General features: G+C 38.7%; 1 protein-coding gene across 3 annotated transcripts in view; it reads left to right on the top strand.

The window, feature by feature from the left end:
- EAF2 (ELL associated factor 2) overlaps positions 1 to 21,960 on the top strand; it is a 41,318-nt gene extending 19,358 nt beyond the window's left edge. For all 3 annotated transcript variants that reach the window (XM_081086872.1, XM_081086873.1, XM_081086874.1), the window contains 2 exons: positions 9,518 to 9,778; positions 20,994 to 21,960. In XM_081086872.1, the coding sequence (XP_080942998.1) occupies positions 9,518 to 9,778; positions 20,994 to 21,040 (308 nt within the window). In that variant the 3' untranslated portion in view covers positions 21,041 to 21,960. The remainder of the gene's footprint in view (positions 1 to 9,517; positions 9,779 to 20,993) is intronic.
- Positions 21,961 to 26,320: the final 4,360 nt, after the last annotated feature.

The raw sequence follows: 26,320 nt of genomic DNA, 5'->3' as shown, positions 1-26,320 counted from the left end.
GGCCTAGCCTGCCATCAGGGCCTTGTCCGCCACCCGGTGTCGCCTTACACGCTCTGTGGACGCTGCCGGTGCCCTGCGAAGCTCCCAGCCTGCGCCCTTCCCCTGCATGCCGCCTCACCCTGCGCCCCCAACCCTCCCCCAGTGGCAGGAGCACCTCTGCTCACCACCTGGGGACCTGCGCCGAGCTCCCGCCTGCCCAGCGCCCATCCCCTGCACCCTCTCAGCCACATGGCCCCGCCGCCTGCCTTGTTGCTCCCTCTTCACCGCGCGGCTCCCCCCACCACGCCAGCCGTGAGTCCTGGTGACCGGTTGTTTTTATGATATAGATAAGTGAAGTTTTTAATTTTAATTAACAAAGGAATTAACTGTAAAGTTTTATTGAGAACATAATATTTTTTTTATATTATGGATTTTGGAGAGGAAGAGTATAGTTTGTGATTTAGGGTATTCTGTAATTATGTATCTATATAAGAGAATTTATATCTTTTTTATTATTCAGGGGGGAAAGTGTTTAGATATATGTAACTGGAGTTTTCTTCTTTTTGACAGTTATGATGATTCAGATTCAGTTCTTCACAGCATCGTCTGTCGAAGTTCTTTATGCATAGACAGACTATAGATGTATAAGATGTCACCAAAACAATAGTGAAGTGAGGAGATATAGTAAGCGGAAGCAGCAGGCAAGTTCTTCTGAATCTGAGCAGAAAGTGTTTCTAGGGAGGCACAGTCCTTTTGAAAGTAAGAACATTTAAATCTCCATTTTTTTCTAGCTGCAGTTTCAGTGTTAGTGTTATAGTAATTGTGGTAGTAATAAGACCCTGGTCACCAAAGTATATTTGCTTCTGTATATTTGCCTCTTCACTTTTCTTATATAAATTACATGTAGCAATCCAATTCCACTTGCCCTCTTCTAGGCCCAGTATAGTTTTAGTCCCCTAATATATTATTGTCCCCTTTACTAACAATAAGGAAGATATAAGCTCAGAACCCTTTTTTGGTAAAAGGGATTTTGAATTTTATTATTATATCATATCTGCTTCCAAAATGGATTCAAATCATGATGTCATTAATTTACATATATACAGAAAAATACTGGAAAAGAAAATCATGGTATTGAAGGGGAAGAGGAAGCAAATTCGTTAATAAATAAAACATTAAATTTAGATCTGAGCTTTCTAAACACTAAAACAAAAATTAAGACCTAAATAGCATATTTTGGATTACTTAAGAGACAGGTTCTAAAGAATTAGACTCTTCCCTGTTATTAAATTCTAAAAGAAGTTCATCATATGGAACCCGTTCTAGGGAGTATTAAATGATATAGTATCTTCAATGATAATTTTACAATACGAGAAGTTCCTCTCTGTGTCAGTTTTTGTAGCAGAGACCTTAATAAAAGCATTGTATTGAAGCATTGTAGAGTAGAGAGTAAGTTAACATGATCTAAGCATAAGATCTAACTTTGTATAAGAATTTACATTGAGATGTATATAACTAGTATAGCCTGTTCCTTAGACAGTCTTTTTTAAAAACATTTTTATTGATTTCTGAGAGGAAAGGAGAGGGAGAGAGAACTAGTAACATCAATGATGAAAGAGAATCATTGATTGGCTACCTCCTGCAAACCCGCTCCTGGGAATTGAGCTCCCAACCTGGGCATGTGCCCTTGACCAGAATCGAACCTGCGACCCTTCAGTCCACAGGCCGACACTCTACCCACCAAGCCAAACCAGCTAGGGCAGACAGTCTTCTTTTAAATATTTTCTTGACCCTACTCTGCCAGTGCCTCCTGCAATAGTTGAATCATGTTTTCAGATTTATATCTAGATGCCTAGCACTTGTGTTAGTGTTTCTGTGGTTTAATTTTTACATTTACATCTTTGAGCTACCTGGAATTTTAGTTTAAGACAGTGGTCGGCAAACCGCAGCTCACGAGCCACATGCGGCTCTTTGGCCCCTTGAGTGTGGCTCTTCCACAAAATTCCACGTGCGGGCACGCACGTACAGTGCGATTGAAACTTCGTGGCCCATGCGCAGAAGTCGGTTTTCGACCGGGCGAGTCTATTTTGAAGAAGTGGCGAAGTGGGGGGTGTCGGTTGGTCAGGCGACAGGCGACGCAGCACAGGCGGGCCGCGGGATACACAGCTCGGGGGAGGCGCACGTGATTCATGCAGGAGTTGCGTGAACCAGTCAGTCAGCAGTCTCATTGTGCAGTGGTTAGTGCTAGTCGTGTCCGCAAATCGCGCGCGGGTGACAAAAGTACCTACTCGAAGCATAAAGTTACCTGTATTTTTCCAACCAGCTGCAAATCCTACAGGTATTTTTGTCATCAATTTAAGAATTGTAATTATTTTGTGATGGTGGCTTTATTATTATAAAATGAAACATTTTTTTAGGTATGTTGAGATGGTTTGGACATATAGAGAGGATGAACGAAAGGAGATAGACGAAACAAGTATACAACACGAGTGTGGATGGGAGAGTTGGAAGGGGTCGACCTCAGCAAACGTACCTCAATCAGATTGAGGACATTTTTAGCAAAGGCCAACTTAGGAGTACCCTAATTAACTTAATAACAATGTACCTATCTATATAGTTCAATTTTAAAAAATTTGGCTCTCAAAAGAAATTTCAATCGTTGTACTGTTGATATTTGGTTCTGTTGATATTTGGTTCTAATGAGTTTTGCCAACCACTGGTTTAAGAAATAAGAATCCAAATTTCCCTCTGCCCCAACAGTATCAATAAATAGTCTTGATAATCAACATATTGTATTGATAAACAGTATTATATATTAATATCCATTTATTGAATAAGCCATCATTTCTCTTGCTAATATGAAGAGCCATTTTTATCACATGCAAAATTTCTATATAGACTTAAGTCTGTTTCACAACATAAAATATACATTGGCTAATAAATACTGGGTGGGGCAAAAGTAGGTTTACAGTTGTAAGTAAAACAGAGTTTAGTCTCGTCAATATTATTTATTAACTAGAGGCCCAGTGTATTTCTGCACTGGGGGGGGTGGGGGTCCTTTAGTCCGGACTGCACCCTCTCGCAGTCCAGGACCCCTCGGGGGAATGTCCACATGCTGCCGGCTTAGGCCGGCTTAGTCGGACATTCTTCTTGCAATCCACAATGCTGCATGCACCAGTGACCATACTTTCCATACAGGTGAAAGGCATCTTGCTGTGTATGGGTAGCATTTTTTTGCCCTGATTATAAAAAGTAGTTCATAACATGATCCTTCTGAGGCATTAGTACCATTTTCCCCATCTTACGGGTGGAAAAACTGAAGCAGAGCGAAGTTAAGTAATTGGCTTTGTCACACAGTTATAAGTGTCAGAATCAGGGTTGACTGCAAAATGTGCAAGCCAGAGTCCATGCATGTCATCGCTGCAGTATCCTGTTTTTTCATTGTTAGAGTAGTCTTGCCAGGTTTTAATTTTTAAATCTCAGAGACTGTTCTCAATATATAGGAATGCATGTTCATCCCCATGTAGAATAAATAGGACGTGGACAGTTTGGAGAGTCTTCTGATAAAGTAGAATTAAGCAGCCATAGATCTCTTTTTCAAGTATTACAGAAGCCACCTTCCTTGTTTAACTGTGTATGGGATGTAGTAGTTTATAAGCTATGACACAGTCACTCACAATCCAGGACCTCTCGGAGGATGTCTGACTGCTGAGGGATGTAGCAGTGCACCAAGCAGCAGGCAGCCAGGGAGGAGCACGAACCGGGGCGGGCGCCATGCTGCTCATGCTCATCCTAGCTCACTGCGCCTGCTCCTGCCGCTCCCCATTTGGTAGTGCTGCCGCCACACCTGTGCTCACCAGCAATGAGCCCAGCTTCTGGCTGAGCAGCGCTCCTCTTGTGGGAGTGCACTGACCACCAGAGGGCAGCTCCTGCATTGAGTGTCTGCCCCTTGGTGGTCAATGCACATCATAGCGACTGGTCGACCGGTCATTCTGTCCTAACGGTTGCTTAGGCTTTTATATAGATAGATTGGTGAAACTCACTAATGCTTTTAAAATGCACATTTTAAGATTAACAGATAGTTTTTCATTTATGAGATTGGAAGTAGCTAAAACATTTGTCAACATTCAGTAGTGGTAAGAACATAAAGGGAAGCAAGTAGTTCATGCATTTTTTAAAGAAATTATAATTTGGCACATATTAATTTTTGTAGAGCAATTTTTTTCTGCAAAGCACTTGGAACAGTGTCTAGTACAGTGATGGCAAACCTTTTGAGCTCGGCGTGTCAGCATTTTGAAAAACCCTAGCTTAACTCTGGTGCCGTGTCACATAGAAATGTTTTGATATTTGCAGCCATACCAAAACAAAGATTTATATTTTTGATATTTATTTTATATATTTAAATGCCATTTAACAAAGAAAAATCAACCAAAAAAATGAGTTTGCGTGTCACCTCTGACACGCGTGTCATAGGTTCGCCATCACTGGTCTAGTACATAGTAACTACTATATGAGGATTTGTTATTATCATCATCCTTATTTGCTAATAACTATTAAAATAAAAAGTGCATATCCCTTACATAGAAAGTTCTCCTAAAGCAAAACTTGTGCAGATAGATATATTAAATACTAGAGGCCTGGTGCACAAAATATGTGCACTCAGGGGGCGTCCCTCAGCCTGGCCTGCACTCTCTCACAGTCCTGGAGCCCTTGGGGGATGTCTGACTACCGGCTTAGGCCCGCTCCCTGACTGCCAGCAGTGGGACATCCTTAGCACTGCAGTGGAGCCAAGAGAGGCTCTTGCCACAGCTGCTGCACTCGCCAGCCATGAGCCGGGCTTCTGACTGAGTCATGTTCCCTCTGTGAGAGTGCACTGACCACCAGGGGGCAGCCCCTGTGTTGAGCATCTGCCTCCTGGTGGTCAGTGCGCATCATAGCGACTGGTCATTCTGCCATTGGATTTGCATATTAGCCTTTTATTATGTAGGATATACATAGATATATCTCTATCAGTCACATAAGAATGTTCTATGCAGCATTTTTCATATTAAGGAAAAAATGGAAAAATCCCAAGTGCCCATCAAATACTGCACATTGATTTTTTAAAAGAGACCACATTTTTAGTAACAAAGAAGGATATCCAGATATTGTATTAAGCAAAAAAGAAAATTTTACATGTAATATATGTGTTGTATGAATAATTTTTGAAAACAAAATTTGTATAAGTTTGTAGATGCATAGAAGAACTTGGGAGAATTATAGTAAAATGTAAGCATTATCTTTAGAAGTTTGGATTATAGGAACCTTTCATTTTTTATGTGCAAATTATTTGAATTTTTATAATGAAGTTGTTATTTTTTAGACAATTATTATTTATTTAGAAGAGAACATAATGTTGAAGAATAATGTTAATATAAAATCACTCAATCTCGCCACCCTAATGGAACTATCAGTTTCTATCCATACTGTAAAATTTTTTTTTTATTTTTTTTTATTTTTTTATTTTTTATTTTTATTTTTTTATTGCTTAAAGTATTACAAAGGGTATTACATACATATGTGTCCATTTTATCCCCCCGCCCTAGACAGTCCCCCAGCCTCCCCTATCCCCCCAGTGTCTTATGTCCATTGGTTATGCTTATATGCATGCATACAAGTCCTTTAGTTGATCTCTTACCCCCCTACCTCCTGCCCCCCAACCCTCCCCGGCCTTCCCGCTGCAGTTTGACAATTTGTTTGAGGCAGCTCTGCCTCTGTATCTATTATTGTTCAAAAGTTTATAATGGTCTCTATTATCCATGAATGAGTGAGATCATGTGGTATGTTTCCTTCATTGACTGGCTTATTTCACTTAGCATAATGCTCTCCAGTTCCATCCATGACGTTGCAAATGGTAAGAGTTCCTTCCTTTTTAGAGCAGCATAGTATACATTATGTTTTTAAAGGTAAATACTATGTGCCAAGTCTTCCCGTACATGATTTCAACTAACCTTTAAAACTTTCCCTAATGAATATTTCAAACATACAGAAAAATACGGGTAATAATATAACAAATCATACACCTACAACTTAAGATTTAACATTTTGCCACTTTGGTTTAGGTTTTTTAAAAAAATTACAGGAGTCTCTTTACTTTCCAACACATTCTTCTCCTTTTCCTGTCTATCTGTGTACATGTCTGAATGTACTCTAAAGGATTTATATACAAGATACTTTCCTATTCATTGAAACAGTTGTATATGTTTTCCTGATTCTTGATAGTGTGGGTAAATTTCTTTACTGACTATATGTTTACTCAGTTTTTTTTATTCTTTATTTAATTTTGTCTTGAAACTTGTCAGTTTAATTCACATTTTCAAACTGTTAGCATAATTTATCCATACAAAGCCCTACAATATTCATAGTTATGGCCCTTTTATATTCCTAACACTGATTATTTATGCCATGTCTTTCTCATTTTCTTGATCAATATTGCTAGAATTTGATATATTTCAATCTTCAAAGAACCAGCTTTTGGTCTCTGTTAGACATAGTATATATGGTTAACTAAGAATGTCATCTTTGGAGTCAGACTACTTGCACTTAAATCTCAGCTCTATCATGTATCAGCTGTGTGGCCTAAGGAAAGTTACTTAAACTCTTATTCTCCCTGTGCTTGCCCATAAATTTGATAAATTTGATGAAATGGACCAGTTCCTTAAAGGGTACAAAGTTGACTCAAGAAGAAACAGATAACATGAATATTCCTACATCCTCTAAAAATATTGAGTTGTATTTAAAGCCCTACCCCTGGCGGGGGGCGGGGGGGGGGGAGGGAGTAAGAGATCCAGCAAAGGACTTGTATACTTGCATATATGCATAACCAATGGACACAGACACTAGGGTAGTGAGGGCATATGCCCGGGGGGTGAGAGGAGGTCAATGGGGGGAATGGAAACATATGTAATATTATATGTAATAATTTAAACAATAGAATAAAACCCTACCCCTACTCCCATAAACACACAAATTTCCAGCCAGAAGTGGGTTCACTGGAGAATTTTACTAGTCATTTAAGGAAGAAATAATATCAATTTGATACAAACTCTGTATTATGCTACATGAAATAAGCCAGTCAGAGAAAAACAAGTGTCACATGATCTCACTTATATGTGGAATCTAATGAACAAAATAAACCAACAAATAAAATAGGCCCAGAGGCATGGAAGCATGGCACCGAGTGACGGATCTCAGAGGGAAGGGGAGAGGGGGACCAGCGAGGAATAATCAAAGAACTTACATGCACATGTGCATAATCCATGGATACAGACAATAGTGTGGTAAAGACCTAGGGTGGGGCAGGAATTGGATGGAGAGGGGCAATTGGAGGGAAATGGGGGACATTTGTAATACCCTCAACAATAAAGATAAATAAATCTAAAATAAATCATCCAATAAGGAGGGAATACTTGATAACTCATTCCTCAAGGTCAGAATTATTGCTACCAAAACCCAACAAAGATAGTACAAAGGAAAAAAAAACCCAAAAACAAAACTACAAACTGATACCTTATGAATATAGATGCAAAATTTTTAAACAAAATTTTAGCAAATTGAATTTAGCGATTATATAACAGTGGTTTTCAACTAGGTATGATTTTTGTCCCCTAGGGGGAGATCTGGCAATGTCTGCAGACATTTTTGATTGTCACAGCTGGCAAGCAGTAGTGCTACTGGCATCTAGTGGATACAAGCTAGGGATGCTGCTAAACATGCTGCAGTGACAGAACAGCAACAAAGAATTATATAACTCCAAATGCCAATATTGCTGAGGTGGAGAAATGCTAATATATTAAAAGGACAGTACATCATGACTAAGTGGAGTTTTCCCAGGAATACACATTTTTGAAAGTCAATCAATATTCACCAGTTTTAAAAATAAAAAACAAAAGCCATCTCAAAAACAAACAGTAGAAAAAGGCCAGTTTGTGTGGTTCAGTGATTGAACTTTGACCAGTGAACTAGGAGATCATGGTTCCATTCCGATCAGGGCACATCAATCCCCAGTGTGGGGTGTGCAGGAGGCAGAGGAAGGGAGAGGGAGATAGAAACATCAATGTTGAGAGAGAATCATTGATCGCCTGCCTCCTGCATGCCCCCTACTGGGGATTGATGCTCTTGATCACAATTGAACCCAGGACCCTTCTGTCTGCAGGCCAACGCTCTATCCACTGAGCCAAACCAGCTAGGGCTCAACTATCATTCTTGATTAAAAAGCAATTTTTTTTTTCAGCTTCATTGGTGAATTCTACCAAATGTCTGCTTAAAAAAGAGTTAATGCCAAATATTCTCAAACTATTTCAGAAAATTAAAGAGAAGGGAACACTTTAAAATTCATTTCATGAGGCCAGCATTACTCTCATACCAGGGCCAGACAAAGGATACTATTAGAAAAGCAAATTACAAACCAATATCTATTGAACATAGCAAAAATTCTCAACAAAAAAAACTAGCCCATTAAAAGAATTATATACCATGATGATTAAATGTATTTTTTTTTTTTGCCTGGGATGCAAGAATGTTTAAATGTATGTAAATCAATAAACACAATACACCACGTTAACAGAATGAGGATTAAAACTCTTGATCATCTCAATAGATGTAAAAAAGCATTTGACAAAAAATGTAATATACTTTCATGACAAAAACTAACTGTACACTTTAATTTTGTCAATTATACCTCAATAGAGCTGACAAAAAAAGGAATTCATCTGTATGTATTGCATTGCATTATATGTATTGGGGAAATAAAAAGAATTGGAGGATGGTTCCTGCCTAAATAAGTTTTAATTTTTATAGTTTTAATCTTTCACATTTTTAATATATTTTATTTGAATTACATGTATATTTCAGTATAATAGTATAAATAAATGTAGTGTTTAGATTTAGACACTGCCTATGTCTTCTAATTTTTGTAATTTCAACATTGAAGTAAGGCTTGGCTTGATAATAGAGATTTTTTTTTAACTGGGGAATTTCATGAACTCTGTATGTATGTTGTCCAGAAATGTATGTTGTCCAGAAATGAGAGAAAGAGGTGCTACAGAGAAAAGCTGGAAAGGTAAAGTTTGGGTCCATGGATGCAGCTTTTGCAGGAAAATTTGAATTGCTCCTTTCTTTTTTTCTTTCTTTTTTTAACTCTTAGTTGGGTAGTGACAAAGAGTGAACTCAGGCTCTAACAATGTGTGAGTTGGGTGTTAAATAAAATACCAGTTTCCAATCAGAATTTAAAAACATATATGGTCACAAGAAAGTGATTATTCCGGGCGGGTGGGGAGGGGTTGAGGGGGTAGGCTTAAAGGAACTTAAAGAAGGTTAGGAGAAGGATGTTACTTTTTATTTTGTATTAGTAGAGAAGCTTTTAAAGTAAAAAGCTGTAAATGTATGTTTAGTCTTATTTCTTGTTAACACTTTCTTAGAAACTAACTCATTCAAAATTTATTATATGTACTTAATATTATTTACTAAACCTATCTATTAACTTCTGTTACATTTTCAGAACTGAAGGCAGAAGCTAGTCTGATGGACCAGATGAGTAGTTGTGATAGTTCATCAGATTCTAAAAGTTCATCATCTTCAAGCAGTGAGGGTAGTTCCAGTGACTCAGAAGATGAAGAGTACAGATCCTCTCCATCTGATCCAGGGAATTATATCTCTGGAGATCCTACCATGTCTGCCATGCCACAATGCAGGATTCCTGATGTAGATGCTGGTCATAATAGATATCATAACAACAGTGGCCTTCTGATGAATACCTTAAGTAAGTATACATAAGCATGAGTAATTAGAAAAGTAAAAGTTCACAGTGAAGCCATACCAATTATGATGTAAAATTTGTATAAGGAGAAAGACTCCTGTTTTATTCAGTTGATGCTATTAATCATTACCTTCTTATTGAATTACTCATTTTCTTTAGACTCTGTGACATAATGTCTTATTGACTTTTCTCCTATCTTTCTAGATACTTTTCTCTGTCTCCTTTGCTGGTTTATTATCTTCTACTCAGTCATTAGAGCTGGAGTTCTTCAAGACTTAATCCTAGGTCCTTTTTCTTCTATACTATTTCCTTGCATAATCTCCATACTTGTGGTGCAGTCAATGGATAACTTCTAAATTTACATCTTTGACCCAGACCTCTGAGCTCTTGATGCATAAATCCAACATCATCTTTTAGTAAAAGGCATTTCAAATTCACTTTGTCCAAAACCAACTTATAATATTTTTTTTTACCAACTTATAATATTTAGCTGAGCTTATTTTCTAAACAAGCTCAGCCAAATGAAAGATAGGATTCCTCTAATTAGGCAAACTAGAAGCCTGATTGTATTCAAGACTTGATTTCCTCTCTTTCTTTTTTTAAACAATTTTACTTTATTATTATTATATATTTTTATTGATTTCAGAAAGGAAGGGAGAGGGAGAGAGAGAGCTAGAAACATCAATGAGTAGAGAGAATCATTGATTGGCTGCCTCCTGCACGTCCCCTACTGGGGATCAAGCCTGCATGTGCCCTTGACCAGAATTGATTCCTCTCTTTCTTTACAGTATAGTCAGTCCTTAACCAAGTTCTGTTTATTTTACCTCCTTAATATTTCTCAAATTCATTTATTTCTCTGCATCTTTACCTGTTAGGGTTTGGCTGGTGACATGGGCTGTGAAAAAATTCACAAATGAAATAGGAGCTGAAACCGGTTTGGCTCAGTGGATAGAGCGTCGGCCTGCGGACTGAAAGGTCCCGGGTTCGATTCCGGTCAAGGGCATGTACCTGGGTTGCAGGCACATCCCCAGTAGGAGATGTGCAGGAGGCAGCTAATCGATGTTTCTCTCTCATCGATATTTCTAACTCTCTATCTCTCTCCCTTCCTCTCTGTAAAAAATCAATAAAATATGTTTAAAAAAAAAAAAGAAATAGGAGATGCAGAGAGGAAGTTTATTTTACTTTCCAAGAGAGGCCAAGTATTGCTAGTCAATACAGGCAGGGAAGAAAGGGTGGCCTGCTCTTTTAAGCAGTGTCTGTTGCTAAACGACAAGGAAGGAAGAGGGTTTGGGTTCAAATGGGGCAGATACCAGGGGGGTTGTCTTGAAAAGTTATAGTTTGTTTGCTTTCTAGGAGATAGTCTGGCAAATGTTCTAAGGAGGTGTCTTATCAGTATTTTTTCCAAGCCTGTATAACATGCTTAGAGCAAAATTTACAAAAAGTTCAAAAGGGGGAGGCTTGGGTTTGAAAGGGAGGAGGAAAGGCACTTTCTACTAACTAGAGACTCCTGGATGTGAATTATCCCTGAGTTATGAAAACAGCAGGGAGGAGAGGGGGATGCAAGAATGAAGCCTTGAGAGTAGCTTATCTTGACCCTCAGCTTGAACAGAAGAGCTGTTTGAATCAAAGGAGCCACCAATCTTGGGGTTTAGTTGCTAGGTGCTTTTCATAATTAGGAAAGGCTGCAGCAAATAAAAGGAGAGACCTCTTTCTGTCCTTACACTACCGCTATTACTTTAGTTAAATACTAGAGGCCTGGTCCACAGCATTCGTGCACTGGGTGGTGGGGGGGTCCCTCAGCCCAACCTGTGCCCTCTCACAGTCCGGGACCCCTCAGGGGATGTCCGACTGCCAGCTTAGGCCCGCTCCCCCAAGCCTAAGCCGGCAGTCGGACATTCCCCGAGGGGTCCTTAGCGCTAATGCAGAGGCAAGAGAGGCTCCCGCCACCGCCACTGCACTCACCAGTGGTGAGCCCAGCTTCTGGCTGAGTGATGCTCCCCCTATGGGAGCACACTGACCACCAGGGGGCAGCTCCTGTGTTGAGCATCTTCCTCCTGGTGGTCAGTGTGCATCATAGTGACAGGTCATTTCCATTGGACGGCTTTGTCTGGACCATCCAGTCTAATTAGTATATTATGCTTTTATTATTATAAATTATTATAGCTACCATTATTTCCTGCTTTAACTATGTAGTGACTTTCTAATTGGTTCACCCCATTCTATTTAAACCCATTTTTTATCTATTGTGTACATTGCAACTATATTGATCTTTTCATAATTAAACTATGATTTGTCGCCTCTTCTGCTTTAAACTTTTTAATAGCTTGTAATTCTTTTAGGATAGCAACAAAACACCTTAACATAATGATCTTTCTCTTTGTATTATAGCAACATTTGCCTTCTTTTGTCATTATACTTAAACCTTTTCTCCATATCAGGACCCTTTAAATGCTGTCCATTCATCCAGAAATACTTCCTGCTTTTCATGTAGTTAACTTTTTCCCCTCTGCGTTACAATTCAAAGTATTCTTTATCAAGAAAGCCTCCTTGACCTTCCTAATAGGGTCAGATCCCTCTTTTTATAGACCTTCAGAGTAATATCTTTTTTATATCAGATTTCATAGTTATCAATTTATATTTTTTTGTGTGATTTGTTCTATTCCAAAGTATAAGCTCCAGGAGGACAGCAATCTTCTTTATTTTTTCTTATCATTGAATGCTAGCACCTAGCACAGTACCTGATACATAGTAGATGCCCAGGAAAGGCATGCAGGTTGATACTCTCTGGGGGAGAATGGGATTTTATGTTTAAAACTACTCTCACTGTGTAAATTAATAATGATAAAGTAAGCATCTAGGAAAGACTGACTAGCTCTAGCCTAGTAACAGAATTAAACAAGAAAAGAGCCACGTCTAGGTGGTGAAGAGAGTAAGACTATGCGTTCATTAGGGCCCAGGAAAGGTCTTTGAACTTCCAGTTATTTATGTCTTTAAAGCTATTACTCCTAACTTGAGAGGTAAAATTGGAGCATCTGATTTCTTGAATGGCCAAATAATGACAAGGGGGTTTAATTCACTAGGAGGATAAACAATTATTAAGTGGTATACCCATAATAATATATCTTTACCACATATGTTCATATATATTAAAATATGTAGTTATTTATGTGTATATACATATAAAACAAAAATTGACATAAGTAAGAGAAATAGACAAGTGTTTATCATAGCAGAATATTAACACATCTGTAATCAAGCAGACAAAATTTAGTAAAGACATGCAAAATCTTTCAACAACATAATTAACATACCTATTCTAATAGTAAATATAGAATCCTACAATCCAAAACTGCGAAGTGGGCCTTTGGTTTAGATATATGTAAAACATTTATAGAAATTAATTCCTACTATATTAAGGAAGTAACACATTTCAAAGAATTCATATTTTATTGATTATTTTATATGATTATACTACAATAAAAATATAAATAAGTAATAAAAATTAATTTTAAATACATGCTTAGAAACTTCAAAGCACATGCCTAATAACTTACATGTTAAATGGAAGCTACGTGAAATTATAAAATATTTATAATTAAGCAGAATCAAAAATAGTATATCTTAGCAATTTTGGAATGCAGCCAACATGTACTTAAAAGGAAATGTATGGCCTCACAAAAATTTTTTAATTGAAAATAAATGAGTAAAAGTTTCACTTGGAGGAACTAGAAAAATTATAACAACTTAAAGGAAGCAGAAGAAAGTAATATAGATTAGATTTTAAAGTAGTGTAATGGGAAAAAAAGAAACATTAGAGGATAAACAAAACCAGAAGTAATTTCTTTGAAAACTAATAAAAAAGACCAACCTCTAACAAGGGCTTATGAAGAAAAAGAGAAAAGGCACAAAATAAACAATATTAGTAATGAAAAAGTGGTTAAAATTATAGCTATGCCATGCTTTTGTTTTCTGAGTTATGAGAATTATATAAAAAATTTAACCCAGTAAATTTGGCATAGAAGTAGATGATTTTCTAGAAAAAGTATAATTTACCAAAAGAAACTAATGTCTCTTTATCTTCTACCCTATTTCCAAATTCCCAAGATACTGGAAAACTAAAGATAGTTTCACAAATAATTCTTTTACAAACTGTTTCAGAGTATAGAAAAGTAGGGAAAGTGATCCAATTCTTTTATAATTCTAGAATAATTTCAATATCAAAACTGTACAGACAAAAAGCAATGTGGATTAGTTTCACTTAATAACATGGATGCAAAATTACTAAATAAGATATTAGCGAATTGAATGGCCAATGTACTTGAAACAAGCAAAGCTAAATCATGACCAAATGAGGGTTATCACACAAATGTAGGAAGTGTTCAGTAGCTGAAATAGTATCAATATAATTCACCCCATTAACAAGTTATAGGAGTAAAGCCATATGATCATTTCAGCAAATTTGAATTTAACAAAATTCAATATTAATTTTAAAACTTTTACCAAAGGTTGAATATAAAGGAATTTCTTTAACTTCATAAAAATTAACTATTAAAAAAAACACCTAAACATCTATAATAATAAAAGCATAATATGCTAATTAGACCGGACAGCTGAACGCCTGTCCTTGTGGATGTCCTTCTGTCCAAGGGCAGGCAGCCGCTGTGGCCAGCAGCAGTGGCAGCAGCAGGGTGATGGAGTGGTGCCTTCCCAATAGGCCTGGTCGCCTCCCACAGAGGGAGGCCAGCTGTGGCTTAAGTCCGTTCCCCCATGGAGAACGGGCCTAAGCTGTCAGTAGGACACCCCCTGAGGGCTCCCAGACTATGAGAGAGGGCAGGCCGGGCTGAGGAACCCCCCACTCCAGTGCACAGGCCTCTAGTTATGGTAATAAAGACTAGAAGCATTCTCTCTGGTTCACTGAAGTCAGGAGAAGACAAGGAGGACTAATACTATGATTTCTATTCAACATTTTACTGAAGGCTCTAGCAAATGCAATAAAAAATAAAAGAAATGAGATATAAGAATTGGAAACAATAAATAAAATTCTCCTTATTTAATAGACAGTGTAATTTCCTACATAGAAAATCCAAGAGAATCAGCAAACTATAAAAATAATAAAAGAATTGGAAAGATTGTGAATACAAAAATCACATGCAAAAGTCAGTAGTGATTTGTTATACCAATAGTAACCACTTGGGATTTTTTTCTCAATATATTTTATCCAAACTGGAGGTTTCCTAATAAGAGAAAATAAACTCTCCCTACTGTTACTGAAATCATCTCATTTTTCAACCTTATCAAACCTAGTACCCTCTTTTATAACAGATATTTTTAATCCCCCTTACTGTCTTAAAATTATTAATTTAATATATTAAGACAAAATGAAAATAATTTATATAAATTAACATATATCCACTCTAAAAAGCTGTGGTACATTTATATTATGGAATACTATGTAGCGGTAAAAAAAGAAGAATCTCTTACCCTTTGAGACAGCATGGAGGGACCTGGAGAGTATCATGCCAAGTGAAATAAGTAAATCAGAGAAAGATAAGTATAATATGATCTCACTCAATTGTGGAATCTAGTTAACAAAATAAACTGAGGAATGGAATGGGTCCAGAGACACAGAAGCATGGAACAGAGTACATGGAACAGAGTGCGGAATCTTGGAGGGAAGGCAGGGGAGGCTGGGTGGGTGGGAGGTAATCAACCAAGGACCTTGTATGCATATATGCGTGGTTCGTGGACACAGACAATGGGGTGGTGAGAACCTGGGGAGGGGTGGGGGCAGGCTGGAGAGGGTCAATGGTGGGAAAAAAGGGACGGACATATGTAATGCTTTCAACAATAAAGAATTATTTACAAATAAAATTATATATATCAACTCTGTATTGAGGTGCTGTATTGCTGACCCAAATACAATGGGCAGCATTGAGATCACTATTGTGTTTTCCCAAATTATTAAAAAAGAAAATCTTTCTATGCTTCTAAGAACAACAAAAGTAAAGTATTCTTTCAGTTTACATGAGAGCTACATCCTCGTAAGTGAATTTTAAATCTGTGCAAAAGAATACTTTTAGTTTATAAAAATGTAATTTGGTTATGGCCTTAAAATTATAAACATTTCTTCCAAGTACATGAATATCCCACTGGACTTTCAAGTGTTATAGAATGTAGAAGAGATCTTTATTGTACAAGTCTGGCCCCAGCATTGCAAAACATTTAACATCCCTAAATTATTCTCCCACTGAATGCCACTAGCAATTTGCAAATCACCTGCATAAGCAACCCCTCATGTAAATTTCTGTAACATCTCTTAGGGGGCAGTATTGGTTTCATTAAAAACCATTGGTTTAGGTGTCTGAATGCATTTGCTATGGGAAACTATTTTTCCCCAAGTTATAATTACCATTTTGATTAAAAATATTGCCTGTACTAAACATCTCATATTCAAAGACTAATCTCATATCTTCAAAACTGACCATTTTAACAACATGGTAATATAACCTCTATAGCATGAAGTCTAGTAAGAAAAGTAGAATTCAGGATGTTTGGGTTTGTGTCATTTGAGAAATGCCTGTTACAGGTATCATATCAAGTTTAACATTCTTATGCCATTCAATAGTTGTATAGTAATTAGTGGAAAAATTTTTTGTTGTTGCTAATCCTCACCCGAGGATGTTTTTCCACTGCTTTTTAGAGAGAGTGGAAGGGAGAGGGAGAGAGAGAAACATTGAGGTGAAAGACACACATCAATTGGTTGCCTCCCACACTTCCTCTGATCAGGGCTGGGGATTGAGCCAGCAACTGAGGTACATGCCCTTAACCAGAATCAAACCCAGGATCCTTGGTCCATGGGCGGCTGATGCTCTAAACACTGAGCCAAACTAGCTAAGGCAGTAAGTGGAAGTTTAAGTATTGAAAATGAGAAAATGGACATGGGAACCAGATGCACACAAGAAGCTTTAGCAGATTTCTTTATCAAATGATGTAATCAGTTCTGGAGTTCAGGTAATGGACTGAGATGTCTTACAATAACTTGTATATTGCATAAAAACTACTCTTTTTCCCAGTTTTTTTATTTCAAGAAAAAACGATTTTAGATATAATAATATTACATGCAAGAAACCTTAATATTTCAAGAAAAATGATCTTAAATACAATGTTACATGCAATAAACAATATCTCAAGAAAAATCATTTTAAATATGATGTTACATGCCATAAACACCAATTATTCAAGAAAATGGTCTTACCTATAATATTATATGCAATAAACATTAATATTTCAAGCATAAAAGAATTTTAAGTATAATAATATCACCAAAACTGTACTAACGTAGTATGATATCATAAAAGTTGTAGGAAATATTAAAAATCTGCAAATAACAGGATTACTTCTATTATATTCTAGAATATTTTTCCCCTCTGGCTCTATTTTTGTTCATCAGTTTATGTTGTTCATTATGTTCCACAAATGAGTGTGATCATATGATACTTATCTTTCTCCAACTGGCTTATTTCACTTAGCATGATGCTTTTAAAGTCTATTTTGTCGGATATGAGTATTGCTACTCCAGCTTTTTTTTTTTCTTTTCCATTTGCATGGAAAAATTTTTTCCATCCCTTCACTTTCATCCTGCATGTGTCTTTTTTTTTTTTTATTGCTTAAAGTATTACAAAGGGTATTACATATATGTCTGCATGTGTCTTTTGTTTTGAGGTGGGTCTCTTGTAGACAGCATATAGTTGGGTGATATTTTTGTATCCATTCAGCTACCCTACACCTTTTGATTGGAGCATTTAATCCATTTACATTTAGGGTTATTATTGAGAGGTACTTATTTATAGCCATTTTAATTCTGTATGGCTAGGTTTCTCTCTGTTTCTTCTCAGCAATCCCTTACAGCTATCCCTTTAGCATTTCTTGTAATGCGGGCTTAGTGGTGATGAACTCCCTTAGGCTTTTTTTTTTTTTCTTTTTTATCCGGGAAGCTCTTTATTTAACCATCTATTTTTTAATGATAGCCTTGCTGGATATAGTAATCTTGGTCTCAGATCCTTGCTTTCCATTACCTTGAGTATTTCATGCCATTCCCTCTGGCCTGAGTTTCTGATGAGAAATCAAGTGTCAACCTTATGGGAATTCCTTTGTAGGTAACAGTTTTCTTTTCTCTTGCTGACTTTAAGATTCTCTCTGTGTCTTTAATTTTTGGCATTTTAATTATGATGTGCCTGGCCATCGGTCAGTTTAATAGACAGTGTAATTTGGGTTCTTCTTGTTTGGGGTTCTGTGCCTCCTGAACTTGTGTGACTTTTTCCTTTACCAGGTTAGGAAAGTTTTCTACCATTATTCAAATACCTTCTCTATTCCTTTCTCCTTTCTGCCACTTCTGGCACACCTGCTATTCTAATATTACCTTTCACATTGTCTCACAGCTCTCGTAAGCTGTCCTCCTGTTTTTTAATTGCTTTTTCTTTTTGGTTCCCTAATTGAATGATATTTTCAGCTGTCTTCTAATTCACTGATTCAGTCCTCAGCTTCCCCTAATCTGCTGTGTATTCCTTCCAATGTGTTCTTTATTTGTGTTATGTCATTCTTTATCTCAGACTGTTCTTTTTTCGTAGTTACTATATCTTTTTTCATGCTGTTGAGCATTTTTAACATCATTGCTCTGAACTCTGTTTCAGATAAATTTCTTATCTCTGCTTCATTTATCTCTTCTTCTGGAGAATTCTCTAGTTCTTTCATTTGGGGGTTGTTTTTTTGTTTCCTCATTTTGGTTGTCTGTTTGGGTTTGTGACTATGTTTTAGGTAGATCCTCTATACCTCTCAATCTCTAGTGCAGGATAGTGTAGAACGTTGTTTCTTACTAATTGGATCAGGCAAAGACTCAAAGCCTCTAGAGACCTCTATCTACAGCAGTGGTTCTCAACCTTGGCTGCACAGTAGAATCACCTGGGAATCTTTATAAAATCCTGATTTCTGGGCCTCATCCTCCAGAAATTCTGTTTCTTTGTTATGGGGTGAAGCCACAACATTAGTAACAAAGAAACAGAATTTCCGGATGATGAGGTCCAGAAATCAGGATTTTTAAAAGATTCCCAAGTAATTCTAATGTGCAGCCAAGGTTGAGAACCACTGGTCTACAGACTAATAGGATTTTGACTTGAATTGCCCCCAGGCAATCATCCTCAGGTGTGGTGAGAGTTTTTTTCAACTGGTTGGGGCAGTTGCTTCTGCCTGGAGGCTAATTGTTATTTTTAATCTCTTAAGTGGCCTCAGGGCAATGTGTTTTCCAATAGTGTGTCTTCCCCCCAGGTCAGGCAGATGTCTGTGTCAGCAGGATGTCTCCTGCTGTGTGAGGGAATGACTCAGCCCAGGAAACCTGGGATGTCTGCCTTCTGAGCTCTGTCCTCTGAGTCCCCAGTCCTGGGTTCTGCTCTCAGAGCTCTATTCTACTTCACCCTCCCTCTGCCAGATCACAAGGTAGGTGGCTACACAGGGAATTTTTGTGCATTGGCCCTTTAAGAGGGTGCCTGAACTTTCAGCTGCCACTCCTTGGCAGACAGCACTCCACTGCTTTTCACAGCTAGATGTTATGTGGATATCTTCCTCAGTTTGGTGCTCTCTGCTGGGGAGCCCAGCTTCAGGATTAGATCCCAGAGTTCTCAGTGGCACCCCCGTTTCCCCCACAGCTGATATATCTCTCCGGGACTTCAGTTGCCATCTGTGGGTGCCAGGTCAGCCCTTTCGCGCCTCTGCCCCTCCTACCAGTCTCTATGCCATCTCCACCTTTGGTCCTTGGGTATCAGAGTTCTCTCCTGTGAGTTTTCCATTCACATTTCAGAAAGCCTTTCTGTATTCCAGTTGTAATTCCAGCTTGTTCCTGGGAGCATGTCTGTGCAGCATCTTCCTACTCTGTCGCCATTTTTAATCTCATAAAATCTACTCTTAAACTGTGTATTAACTTTGAAACATGCCAGCTTTTGTTGATTGTGGAGGAGTTAAAAAATATGAGAATATTTTTAACCATTTTAATTTACCACCCAAATGACTTTGTCCAATTCCATAATTTCAGATAAACCCCTGCAGTCAGTGACTCCCAAATCTTTATTCCAATGAATTCCCATATCAAACAAAATCCAAAGTTTTTACCGTGACCTAAAAAACAACTGATATCTTTTTGGCCTCATTTCTTATCATTCTCCTCATTCATTTCACTCCAGCTACAGTGGCCTTTTCATAGTCAGAGAACACAAAACGCATGCTTCTGCCTTGGGGCATTTGTATGTGCTGTTCCCTGAGCCTGGGCAGTTACCCATCTCCATATTTTGCTGACTTTATTTTTAAATTTTGATCTCCAGTCAAATGTCACTCCTCAAGGAGGCCTCCCCAACTACCCTGTATAAAGTAGCATCTCTCATCTCTCCACACTCATTTTTATTTATTTATTTTATATATATATTTCAGAGAGGAAGGGAGAGATAGAAATACAAATGATGAGAGAGAATCATTGATTAGCTGTTTCCTGCACACCCCACACTGAGGATAGAGCTGGCAACCCAAGCATGTGCCCCGACCAGGAATCCAACCGTGACCACCTGGTCCATAGGTCAACACTCAACCACTGAGCCATGCTGGCCAGGTTCCATACCCATCTTTATATTTTCATAGTATTTATACCTACTTGGCATTATATATTTGTTTATTTTTTTTACTGTCTGTTTTCTTCACTGGAATGTAAGTTTCATGACTGTAATCACATGGATGAATTACAAAAGGAATTAATGATGAGTTACCCTTAAGCACTATGTAAATATTTTGACAACATTTTGAGTAAGAAGTTATATAATTTTTCACTTCCAAATGATATGGGCTGATCTTCTAAATTATATTTTCTCTCATTTACTGATGTAGTTAAACCAGTGATATAAAAAGAAGGGTGATGTTGGTATGTAAAAGAAGACTAATATAAAAGCCAGATGATACTAAAACTATGCTGAAGATTGATGGTGTATTTTTTCTTTACAGATAGTATTATTTAAATTACTAATGATATGATTAAATTGTAGGATCAACAATCTGATTATTAATGACAAAATATTGCCTAAATAGGACCACTTGGATTACTTTTTGTATAATATTTGTTGTCAAAAAATAAATATATTAAATATAAATATTTCATTATTACAGTTTTGCTATTTTTTTATTTTAGGAAACGATTTGCAGCTGAGTGATTCAGGAAGTGATACTGATGATTGAAGAAACATTCAGCTATAAATATAAAATTTACAAGACATATGACAATATATTTTATACTAAGAAAAAATATTCCTAAGACTGAGGAAAATGTACTTTAAATGGTAAAAGAAATTAAATTTGATTCAGAATTTTCTATTGATGTTACATTTTTTAACCTTTTATGAGAACCTGCATTTCCATGTGTTTTCATTTAATCCTAAAACTTTTTTGAAGTTTTTTTAAAAGAATTTTCTTTTAATTCCACTTGCTCTATTTTTAAAATATATTTTTATTGATTTCAGAGAGGAAGGGAGAGGGAGAGAGATATAGAAACATCAACGATGAGAGAGAATCATTGATTGGCTGCCTCCTGCATGCCCCACACTGGGGATTGAGCCCGCAACCCGGACATATGCCCTGACCAGGAATCGAACCGGTGACCTCTTGGTCCTGGGTCATTGCTCAACTGCTGAGCCATACCTAGCTGGGCACTTTTTTGAAGTTTTAAAGATGAGAAAAAGACTCAGAGGTTAGTAACTTGCCCACATATTATTAGTTAACAAGTGGCAGATCAGGTGTTGTAGTGTTCAAGTTCAGTGCTCTGTTTTACCAGATTGCTATCTCCAATTGTGAAATGTCAAAACTATGGATTTATAATAAATTCTGTGATTTTAATTATATCTTTGAGCCTTTTCTATCTCGTATTCCGTTAATTTTTGTTGAAAATCTATTAGTCCTTGACAAAATTAAATTATAATTTAGGGTAAGGTGAAGCTAAATAATTATTTTAATGAAATAACTTATCTCAATATTTTTCATCATTTTCTTATTTTACTTTTGAGAGAAAAATAAACAGTTAAGTGTTGATATAACTAATATTTACATCTCTAACATTTTTTTATTTGTATGAAAAAATAAATATTAGTTTATAGTTGAAAGCCACTGACCAGTAGCAAGTTCTTTTTTTAATTTGTTTTTATTGTTGAGAGTATTACAGATGTCCACCACTTCCCCACCTCTGTCCTCCTCCACCTGGCTCCCACCTTACCCCAGGCCTTCACCACACTATTGTCTGTATCCATGGACTATGCATATCCTATATATTAAAAGCCTAATATGCAAATTTGCCCCCTGGGCGGTCACTATGTGCTATGATGTGCGCTGACCACCAGGGACAGTGTGGAACATGGCGGGCGTCAGCAACACTGTGCTGGCTGTGGGTGACAGTGGAGGTGCTGCTGGCCCTGATGGGCCCCGACAAGCCGGACCACAGCGGGATGGTGGAGCAGGTGAGCTGGCAGCATCAGGCCAAGGCAGGTGTAAGCGGGGCCCGATCACCCTGTCAATCGCCCCACAGAGGGTGACTAGTGGGGGCAGTGGGGGGTGGGGCCACCGCCTGGATCCCAGGCGCTGAGGGAGCTGGACAGAGGGGCCCGGCCCCAACTGATCGCCCTGTAGGGATGGTGGAGCAGGTGAGGGGGCAGCACCAGGCCAAGGCTAGGTTCCAGGTGGAGTTGTGGGGGCACGAACTGGGGCTGCAAGGCTGGGGGCCGAGAACTGGGGCCTGATTCCTGCAGGCCACCCCAAGGGACCCCACCCATGCACAAATTAATGCACCAGGCCTCTAGTGTGAGTTTAAGTTCTTTGGTTAATCTCTTTCTCCCCCCCTTCCTTCTGAGATCTGTTAGTCTCTTCCATGCTTCCATGTCTCTGGACTTGTTTGTTATTTTGTTCATTAGATTCCACATGTAAGTAAGATCATGTGATTTTTGAGGTCTTGAACATCTTTCGTTAGATTTCCTCCAGGTATTTTTTTATGCTATTATTATTTTTTTAAATCCTTCTTTCTGTTTGCTTTTGCTGAATTTATATACAATTTATTTTTGTGTGCTGATTTTATATTTATATGCCTGTTAAACACGTTTTCTTTTATTTCCATATTTGCCTTTTCTCTCTGAATATATTAGTATCTATCAATTTAGAGCATCAGTCTCCTTTCTATAGATGACTATAAAATGTCACTCAGATGTCAAGCAATGAGGACATAAATGTTTTTACTCTTATCACAGATATTTTAGAATTTTCCATTTTTATTATCTTTTTTCTTTTTTATTATATTTTGTCTCTGAAGAGTTTGTGCTCAAATCTATTTCTTTTTGTCCTTATATCTGTTTTCAACTTAGCAAAAATGATAAGGTATAAGGGGCATATTGATCGGATAGGGCTCTAGAATAGGCCTTGGAAGGCTAGAGTTCTGATCCTTGTTCTGTCCCTTCTGAGCTCTTCTGTAACATTCTTCAGGTTAGACTAAGAGGGAATTCAAACCAGGTTCTCTAAATCCCTGTCATAAAAATCATTAAAGGTTCTTGTTAAAAACATGGGTTCTCAAAGTCGAAAGTATCACACTCCCTGACTTCAAACTATACTCCAAATCTATAGTAATCAAAACACTATAGTGTTGGCAGAAAAACAAGTACACAGAGTAATGGAATAGAACTGAGACCTCAGAAATAAACACACATATATGGCAACTAATTTTCAACTAAGGGGCCAAGAATATACAAGGGAGAAATGAAAGTCTCTTCAATAAATGGGAAAACTGGGAAGCTACTTGCAAAAGAATGAAACTAGACTGCCATCTGACACCATACACAAAAAATAACTCAAAATGAATTAAAGACTTGAATATGACACCTGAAACAATAAAATGCATAAAAGAAAACATAGGCACTAAATTTACGGACTTTTAAAGGGTTTTTTGTGCCCTGACTGGTTTGGCTCAGTGGATAGTGTGTCGGCCTGCGGACTGAAGGGTCCCAGGTTCGATTCTGGTCAAGGGCACCTAAAAAAATAAAAAATAAAAAAAATAAAGGTTCTTTTGTGATACTGACCCTAAAGGTAAAGGAAGTGAAAGCAAAAAATAAGTGAATAGGACTACATCAAACTAAAGTGCTTCTGCACAGAAAAAGAAACCATCAACCAAACAAAAAGGTAACCAACCTAATTGGGAGAAGATATTTGCTAATGATACCTCCCATAAGGGGCTAATATCCAAAACATATAAAGAACTCCTACAACTCAACCACATACAGAAAAAAAAAAATTACAAAAATGGGCAGAGAACCTGAATAGACATTTTTCTCAAGAAGATATATAGATGGCCAACACATATATGAAAAAATGCTCAATGTCACCAATTATATTAGGGAAATGAAAATCAAAACCACACTGAGATATGAACTCACTTGTTAGAATGACCATTATTAATAAGTCAAAAAATAACAAGTGTTGGAGAGGAAAAAATGGAATTCTAGTACACTGCTGGTGAGAATGTAAATCAGTGAAGCCACTATGAAAAACAGTATGGATGTCCCTCAAAAAATTAAGAACAGAGCTATGATATGACCCACAAATCCCACTTCTGGGTATCTGCCTGAAAAAAATTGAAAACACTCGTAAAGATTTATGTCCCCAGTGTTCATTGCAGCATTATTTACAATAGCCAAAATGTGAAGACAATCGAAGTGTCCTTAGATGGATGATTGGATACAGACAATTACATATAGACAATGGAATACTACTCAGTCATGTAAAAGATGAAATGTTGCCATTTGTGACAACATGGATGGATCTTGAGATTATTATGGTAAATGAAAAAAGCAGAAAAGAACTGTATGATTTCACTAATATGTGGGATATAACACAAAAAGCAATAAAAACCAACAAAACAAAACAGAAACTCATAGGTACAGACAAGAGAATTGTGGTTGCCAGAGGGGAAAGGGAACTGGGGAGGTCAAATATAAGGTGACAGGAGACTAGACTTCCGATGGTGAAAACACAATAGGTTACACATTTATTATATTACAAAGCTGTACATCTGAAATTTATATAATGTTATTAACTGATGTTAACCTGATAAATTTAATTTAAAAAAACAGATTCTTAGATAAATTTTTAAGGGACCTGTATATTTTTATTTGGTGTGTGTATACAAATATATACATATATACTAGAGGCCCGGTGCACAAAAATTTGTGCACTCGGGGGGGAGAGGGGGTCCCTCAGCCCGGCCTGTGCCCTCTCCCAGTCTGGGACCCCTCAGGAGATAACGACCTGCTGGCTTAGGCCCGCTCCCTGGTGACAGAGGGCAAGCCCAATCCCTAGGTGCAGCCCCTGGTCGGGCTCAGAGCAGGGCCAATTGGGGAGTTGGGGCGCCGCGCCCTGTCATGCACAGAGCAGGGCGGGTCGGGAGGTTGCGATGCCACCCCTAGTCACGCTCAGGGTAGGGCCGATTGGGGGGTTGGGACACCGCCCCCGTCACACTCAAGGCAGGGTCGATAGGGAGGTTGCGGCTCCACCCCCTGTCACACACAGAGCAGGGCTGATCAGGGGTTTGGGGCACTGCCCCCTATCACGCACAGAGCAGGGCCCATAAGGGGGGGTGGGGCTCTGTACCCTGTCACGCACAGAGCAGGGCCAGTCAGGGGGTTGGGGAGCTCCCTCCTGTCATACACAGAGCAGGGCCCATCAGGGGTGGGGAGCTCCCCCCTGTCACTCAGAGACCAGGGCCGATAGGGGAGTTGGGGCACTGCCCCCTGTCACACACAGAGCAGGGCAGATCAGGGGGTTGGGGCACCGCCACTGTCACACTCAGGGCAGGGCCAATGGGGAGGTTATGGCTCTACCCCATCACACACAGAGCAGGGCCCTTGGAGTGGGGGGGGGGGGGGTTGGGGCGCTGCACCCTGTCACACACAGAGCCGCAGGGCGATCGGGGGTTGGGGAGCTCCCCCCTGTCACACACAGAGCAGGGTGGATAGGGAGGTTGTGGCCCTGCCCCCTGTCACACACAGAGCCTCAGGGCGATCAGGGAGTTGGGGAGCTCCCCCCTATCAGGCACAGAGCAGGGCCGATCAGGGGGTTGGGGCGCCTTCCCCTGTCACGAACAGAGCAGGGCGGATAGGAAGATTGTGGCCCTGACCCCTGTCACACACAGAGCCGCAGGGCGATCAGGGGGTTTGGTCGCTGCCCCCTGTCACGCTGATCCCGGTGCTGGGAGGCATATTACCCTTTCACTATATAGGATAGAAGCCTGGTGCACGGGTGGGGGCTGGCTGGTTTGCCCTGAAGGGTGTCCTGGATCAGGGTGGGTGTCCCGCTTGGGTGCCTGGCCAGCCTGGGTGAGGGGATGATGGCTGTTTGCATCTGGTCACACCCCCTTTAGGGTGGGGGTCCCCACTGGGGTGCCTGGCCAGCCTGGGTGAGGGGCTGAGGGCCGTTTTCAGGCTGGCAGGTGAC

Source organism: Myotis nattereri (genome assembly GCF_964212035.1).
Source record: "Myotis nattereri genome assembly, chromosome: 3".
Lineage (NCBI taxonomy): Eukaryota > Metazoa > Chordata > Mammalia > Chiroptera > Vespertilionidae > Myotis > Myotis nattereri.
The sequence above is the reverse complement of the archived record's forward strand: the minus strand, read 5'-3'. Positions and strand labels throughout refer to the sequence as shown.